We start from the raw sequence: 8,174 nt of genomic DNA on the forward strand, positions 1-8,174 counted from the left end.
CAGTTAATAGCTTCCTTCTTATGAACAGTCCGTAGACAGAAAGGGCAAGGATTTAGAAAGAGACATTATGCTCAATTGCACATATCATGTTGTCCCTTCCATCATGGTTGTACCTAAAATGAAAACCAACCTTATCTATCGAAAAAAAAACATGAAAATTTTAAATATATATTTATAAATATATATTTAAAAAAAGATCTTTTGCAGATATCTTGATCGCGAAATTTTCTATTAAAAGACTATGTCTCAACTTACAAATAATATAGAAAAATACATATATACAAATGATAAAGTACAATAAAACCGCTGTCGACTATTATTATTTCATCTAATCGTTTCAACAGCAACTACAATTGAAATACGACACAAACAAAGCAAGCACTGATTTGCGTCTATACGTTGTCTATGATGACTCAACTTGATGTCGAATGTGATAAATTGAAGGCAAAAGAATACATCCGCAGGATGTTCTAGAAAATTTATACGATTCAAAGTCATTCGTTTAAAAAAATATCGCATACCATTAATTATCTTGTTACATGATTATTTACTTTTAATATTGAAATTTTTCATCATTCTTTCAGAAATTAAATAAGAGATATAATTTTGTCAACAATAAGCATTAAAAACATTTATTGTCTGTTTTACAAAAGCGCTGACAAGTACGTTTCGTAATGTTTTTCTTTAACGGTTATGTTGCTCAACGTACAATTAATACGAGTTTGCATAATCAACTTAAGTGACGATACTCACTTCCTTGCTTTTTCTATGAGCGCGCTGAATGGATTCTCCCAAGTATACATCTTGATTGCTTGAATTCCGCTGATAATTTCATTTGTTAATCGCACTCTCTCGTCAGTCCTAATGGCGGTCCTTAATCTCAGCTCCGATGACTTCTTGCCCAGCCATGCTGAGAAAAGGAGGGAACAAGACGTGAAACGCGATTAGGAGAAAACATAGTTAATTTTCGATGATACGCTAACGAGATTTAATTGAACAGAAAAAAGGTTCAATAATTAGGAATTTAGTGATAAATATAGAAATTTGGAAATGTAACAATAAAATTTAAAAAATTTGGAAACAGAATTTTTTAAATTTTGATATTTATGGAAAAAATTTTTTTAAATTACAGTTCAGAAATAATAAAAGATTTCAAGATTTCAGATTAAAGTTTATTGAAACGAATTATATATTGTTCATTAAAATTATTAATTATCACTCATTAAAATGAATTATTTGCTAATTACTATTTATTAAAATGAATTATTAGTTGATTTATTATTTATCAAAATTAATTTTTTAAAAATTCTAAAAGAAACAAAAGAAAATTAAAATTCCAAACGTTAGCAATTTAATTAAAGTAAAAAGACACGCGATTTTCATTAGAAAAATTACTTCTAAATTAAACGGTCCTCAACACGGCATACATATACATATCAAGTCACTTTCAACTCGATCACTCAATTACTTCTATTAATAGAAACAATTAGAATAATTACTTTCTTACCTTGTAAAGGGATGAACATCAGCAGAGAAGCAACACCGATAATAGATGACACTCCCACATCGAGTACATGGTACATGACGTATGTGATGATGATGGTTTCCAAGGGTCCGAGCCATAGATAATGGAGAAATATAATACTGACGTCAAATCTATTGACGTCATTGGACAACAAATTTACTGCCTGGCCGATTGTCGTCTCACCCAGTGCGGTTCTAGTCATTTTTAATGTCTTGCGGTAAATCAACGAGCAGCAGGCCACGCGGACTTTCATGCCCATATGTAAGATACCCATCATGTACGGATGTATGACAAACACATTGAGAGCGGAGCATAAAATGACACCGACGGCGCATCCATACGCATAGGACTTGTCGATGTCCATGGTGTTAAAGTAGAGTAGCATTTGGCCCACCAACAACGGTTGCATCACTCTGCATTGCAAAAGAAAATTCGTCAAGTTATGCAAGAAATTTGTATGAGATTGTCACTTATTTAGAAATTGATTCATATTATGTTATAGGTAATGTGAATTATTCAATGTAATTAATTAGATCCAGAGGAGATTTTATTGAAGAGGAGAAGGGATTGATTAGGAAACTGGATCAAAAATGGTCAATTACTCGTATTTTTGAAATTAGATTAAAGACACATTAACGTTAGAGATAAATCAGAAAATAAAAATAAATTATTAAATTTAATAATAAAGCGGTATTTTCCTCTTTTCTGTGTTAAAGTTATCGTAGATAATAGCAGTACTTTATGCAATGATAAGGGGATTTTCAAGGGCAATAGTAGTGAATCAACGGATCAATAAACACAATATTGCTCTACGTATATGCAGCATCTAAAAGAGAAATTTATGTTCTGGTAATTCCTGATAAACTCTAAGTTGATTTTTTATAAAATCAAGAATTTTAATTTATAAACGATACATAAAAAAAGTTTCTGCAGAAGAAGGAATTTGTTATAATTATAATTTCTGTTAAATAATATTTAATTTAATTTAATTTGAACATTCAAATAATGAAGTTAATTAGATAATTTAAGAAATTCGTAAAATAGGATATATTATATAAAGTAGGAAATATTTATTTAACAATTTAAATATTAAAATATAAATCTCAATGGAAATTAAAAGTTGTGAATTCTAATTCGCTTTTAAATTCATAATTGCATCCCTTCGTGAAATTCTGAACTTATTGTACAATTCTACAAACATTTTTAATCGATTAAATAATCCTTACTTGGTTAATTCAAAAAATATCATAGAAAAGACTCTGTTGATAAAGGCTGATCTGTGAAGGATTTAATTCCACAGAAATCTTCGAAGTTTTCCAATGTATCTTGTATCGCTTTTTGTACTTGTCAAGACAACACTAATGCAGGGAATATAAAAAATTAGGATGAGTTGTTAGGATTTCTTTTTCTAGATGAGAAGTGAAGGAGATTGTACCTGAGTAAGATCTCCATAACGGCCATAAAAAGGCCATACAGTAAAGTCGTCAAACCAAAACATCTGATGAGGACTCTCATCAAGCTGGGCTCCTTGACCTTCTTCTGTGACCCGCTCTTCGCGATCTGCTCCAGCCGACGCTGATATGCCTCGCATTCTTCCTCCCAGGCCTTCGCTATTTTAACACCAAGAATACCACTTGTATGTTCTTTAAGCGGTGTGTACAAATCAGTTACTTCAAGATCTCGGCGGTAACCCACCCAGAAAATGCGTAGGATCCAACTGCGAAGAAGAAAAGCAAAGCAAACATGTTTTACTCGCAAGAACTATGTGCAATTCATTCAGTTCTTACGATTCTTTCGTTAAGGTATTATTCTCTTCTTTTATTTTTCAAAATATCGCTTTACATGCAATTTTGTAAAATTGACCTGCATCCCTCTTTCTAATTTCAAATAGATAAAAACCACGTGATGCCGACATTTAACGCAATCAAATAGAATCCAAGATAACAATCGAGGATATTTTTCTTCTCGTAAAACTCGGCGTCAAGAAAAAAATTCTACAAAATTTAAAATTATCGGATAATATGTTTAAAATAAAAAATGTTACGATATTAAATGTAACTAATTTACACAGTAACGTTAGACAATTGTAATTAATGTCAAAAATATCTCTTAATATGTATTGAATTTATATATAGTGCAAATGTTGGATTTCTAAAATAATCCTTAATAGTTTGATCAACAAAAAGATGCGACTAGTGAAAATAAATATTCGGATTTAAATCATGATTCATCCTTCCGAGAATAAGAATGCAAAAAATTTGATGCAAATCATTTCAATCGTGTATGATTTCCGTTGTCAATTATGTAAATAAAATGTTAACAAAATTTGCTACAACAACATGATTCAAAAAAAAAAATGAAAATGAATTTGAATTTTGAATCAATGAAATAATATTGATTTAAAATGTAATTTTGGAATAATACTGATTATAGAAAAACAAAATTATTTTCAAGCATGATTTCTTTTTTTTAAATTTATTAACAGTTTCAACATATTAATATCTTTATAATGCTTTATAATGCTTGATGATAGCATCAAATTATTAAAATTGCTTTAAATTATTGTCAATTTATTTCGTGATTACTAGAGTAGTTTTAATTGCGTTTATAAGTCCGGAAAAACAATTCGACGTGCAGTTTGAAAAGACTACAATATGATATATATGCAAGTACATATATAGTGTATATTAGTAATTCAAGATTGAATTATTTAAAGCAATGAAGTTGATTCAGCTTCGACCGTAATAGGCATTTTAAATTTCTAATGTTGATTGTGTTTCTTTTTTTTATATTTCATTTTTTACAAACAAAAATATTGTAGAAAACAAGCGATATGCAAAAGTTACCGGACAATAAAGGTCAAGTGTTCGAAGATAAAATTGAGAAATTATTTATCTACAAAATAAACTAAAGAATTACTAAAGAATTATTTATCTATAAAGCGAAAATCCATTTATTATCCAAGAATAATCTGATCTAATGTCTGAGACAACTGAATACGTGCATTTATTTCCATATCTGTCTATCTATTATGATTTTTCCGGAAGATAACTACTCTAGGAAATTTATAATCAAAGTGCATTGTAATCAAAAATGCAAAATAACATTAATTGAGCCTTCACACTTTAATCGATCATTTTGTACACTTACAATGTAAAAAATTTGATGATTAATGAATCAAAAAATACGAAACCTTATCGAAGTATAAAATCAAACAGACCGACAAAAATGTGGTCGGATTAATTCTAATTGAATTATTCATCGGAATTTGATTCTAGATTCCATTTCTCTAAAGTTTTCGAAGATCATTTTAATTACTTTTTAAATATCCATTTATTTACTAGACTACGTTCTATCGTTTTTAAAAAGGAGTTCTCGTCTAGTCGAGATTTGTTAATTTAATTTGATATGTTGATTACATGTAGAGTAATATAAATGTAACAAGGCCTTTTGGCTTCAAATGTAAAAAAAATAATATAAAACAAACATTTTTATATTTTAATATAATCTGACTTTTAATTAATGCATTATTCTAATGTATTGATATAAAATAGTAATTGAATTATAACAAATAAAAGTGTTTTGTTTTATCATCCTTTTTGAATTGGAAATTTACTATGCAGTTTAATGAAGCATAATTAACGTACTCGTATCGCAAATTAAATTAACAAATTTAAATACACAAGCATCATAGATAAATGAACACCACGAACAGTAAAATAATTAAGATAATCGAGAAAAAAGAAGTAGAATTTGAAATTAAATTCCAATGATTTCGATCAGAATTAATTTTCGGAAACTTTTTAATTTTACTATATCCGTACTAACGTACTTACGTATGTAATTTTACGTACTAAGATATTGCATTCTGTGATTCCAGAATCGTGGAATTCTCCTTTTTTTAGCCTCAATTTTATCTTTCTTAACTGAATCTACCTATCGCAAATGACTGTTGCTTTTCATACTCACGAGAACGTCAAGATGCTGAAGATGTTGGCGCCCGCTCGGGGATTCTTTACTTTCTCGTTGTACACTTTTCCATCCATGACGGCGTCTCATAGAAGTCTCTTCTGTAAAGATACAATGAATCTTCAATAGACACGTAACACATAAATCTCATATATACGCGCACATGCCGCAATTACATTCCAGCGTTACTTACAGCGAAAGAGAGAAAGAATACGGTGAAAAGACCTCGGCAGTAATTACACTATGTACCAATTGTGAAGCAACTGCACGATCCTAACCGTTGCCTTTCCTTCCTTCACTGAGAGGAATTACGATTTAATCAAGTCTGCAAAATCTTATCTATGCATTATACATGCATGACGAATCGAATAACGTTGGTGTTCAATATCACTTTATCAGTACATATTTATGTTTACAATCGGATTATGTGCTTCGTCCAAATTGATCCTGAAAACATTTTTTTCGACACTCACGAGTATTACATTATTGCGCGTTGTTACGACTTGTTAGTAGTAGTCAAGAAATAAAAACAGCTGTTAAATTCATATAATAATGTGAAATTACATCCCCAATTTGAGTTATTTTTAATCATTTCTCTAGGTCGCCACTGCTCCTATATATCGGTGACTTAATTAAAACAATAGTTAAATAATTTAATTCAAGAAAACGTATTAAATGTCGAAAATTTTACTAAGTACATTTTAAAACTAATTGAATAATATAGAGTAACATAGAAATTGATTTATTTACATTTTGATACACGTGAAAGTTAAAATTGACAGAATATTATTTTTAACTTAAGGAAATAAGTATATACCATTGCTTCTTTAATATTTAATATGAATACTCTGCCTGGTTTTTGAGAAAAGAAAAGAAAAAGAGAAAATATTGAATACATTCCTACACCTTTCATAATGTGAATCATATGGCCAAAGAGTTCATAAAGCAGTATATGGCGCCAACTAATCACGTGACTATGAGCAACAATTACTCCAGCCAATTATAGAGAGAATTATAAATACATAACTTTATTGGCGCATCTGTTTAAATTCTAACTACTTCCTTATATCTTGCTATCTTGCGATATTAATCACATGAAACATGTTTATCTTACAATAAATATCGTAAGACAAATGTAGGTTAAATCTATGTCAATAGTGTCAAATTTAACCTAACGTTATTTTTTATCAAAACGATAGTTAAATTTGACACTATATTGTGTCAATTTGACTATATAGTGTTAAATTGACACTGTATAACGTCAAATATAACTATTGTTTTAAAATAACGACATATTTAGTAGGAGTAGTGGCGACTCACGTTAGGTTAAATTTGACATTATAGATTTAATAATATAGTGCGGGTATTTAAAATAAACAATGTATCTCATATTGCTCCGAGCAAGATATTTGTCACATGTGTCATTCTGGTGTGCGACTGTAAAGCGTTGGAATTCTGGTTTAATCTACGGCGAATTATATGAATTTCGACTTTCTCCAAGGCAATTCAAATTTAAAATTTAATTTAATCGCAATTTTCAGTTCTTTAATTTATTAGCTATAATAAAGTTTTATATGTACAGTAATAACAAAGTGATCATTCTTAATTTAGATAGGTTTACAGGTATACGAACCTGCGGTTATTTATCTAATATGTATCTATCAGTAGATAAGATATTACTAGTTTTTATAATTTCTATTTGTACTCGGTTTGTAATTGAAGTGGTTTATCTATTTACAAACAGTTAAGGCATTAAAAATTTTTTCTCTTTTATTTTCTCTTTTTCATGTTAAAATTATCATTTAAAAAAATCACAAAGAAACAAGATCCCCAGAATTATTCAATGATACATGATAAAAATATACCAGACGTGAACACAAAAAAGTACTCAAAAGCGAGCATAAAACAATTTTCCAAAAATTCTGGCTTTATAATAATTTTTATATTACTTAACATCTCATATTTTATCTTTCTATTAATTACCGTCTTAATTCATAGTAATCATTAAGATTGCCTTAACAATCGTAATTCAATCACGATAATTTCGGCTTGTTAACTAAAAAAATATAAATTTTCCAAAAAATCTAATTAAAAGTTCCTCGTTAAATGAAAATTTTCACAATAAATTAAATGGCTTCATTATAATGATCATAGATTTGCAAGCAAAGATAAAAAAAATTTCTTCAAAGAAATTTATTTGAACGCGTCTCTTTCTCAACATTTACGAATTCTATATGTATTTTGTCAACACAGATGTACATACAAAGTTTTTTTTATTTACATATATCTTAATCTGAGTATGTACATATATTCATAAGAAATCAAAGCATATCCATTTAAAATTTAATCTACAAGACAGAAATTTTTGACGGAGAATCATCAACAATGTTTTCATCAACTCTGTTCTCGAGCGATAATGAATCAATTGCACTTTCATAATCAAATATTAAGTAATCGATTAAAAAGATGTTATCTGATCTTTAACCGATTATGAATAATATACATACCACGAATAATAGAAATAATATACGTTTATCGTAAAATAAGATTAGAGTGATATATTTTCATTCAGATATCGAAGCGTGAAAAAAATTTCAAGATTTATAATTTTTAATTCTCAATCTTTATCGCAAGATTTGAGCACCTCGGAATGTATTATGAAAATTATATATATATATAT

At 28.7% G+C, this 8,174-nt stretch overlaps 1 protein-coding gene across 1 annotated transcript in view; it reads right to left on the minus strand.

Annotated features, from left to right (window-relative positions):
* The window catches only part of LOC108685287 (probable multidrug resistance-associated protein lethal(2)03659), a 32,249-nt gene that overhangs the window by 6,133 nt on the left and 17,942 nt on the right, over nt 1–8,174 (minus strand). The window contains exons 2-6 of the mRNA XM_018190003.1: nt 5,495–5,595; nt 2,961–3,242; nt 1,508–1,938; nt 754–910; nt 65–113 (exon numbers count right to left, since the gene is read on the minus strand). Coding sequence (XP_018045492.1) covers nt 65–113; nt 754–910; nt 1,508–1,938; nt 2,961–3,242; nt 5,495–5,571 — 996 coding nt within the window. The 5' untranslated portion in view covers nt 5,572–5,595. The remainder of the gene's footprint in view (nt 1–64; nt 114–753; nt 911–1,507; nt 1,939–2,960; nt 3,243–5,494; nt 5,596–8,174) is intronic.

This window comes from Atta colombica, unplaced genomic scaffold (assembly GCF_001594045.1).
Source record: "Atta colombica isolate Treedump-2 unplaced genomic scaffold, Acol1.0 scaffold150, whole genome shotgun sequence".
NCBI lineage: Eukaryota > Metazoa > Arthropoda > Insecta > Hymenoptera > Formicidae > Atta > Atta colombica.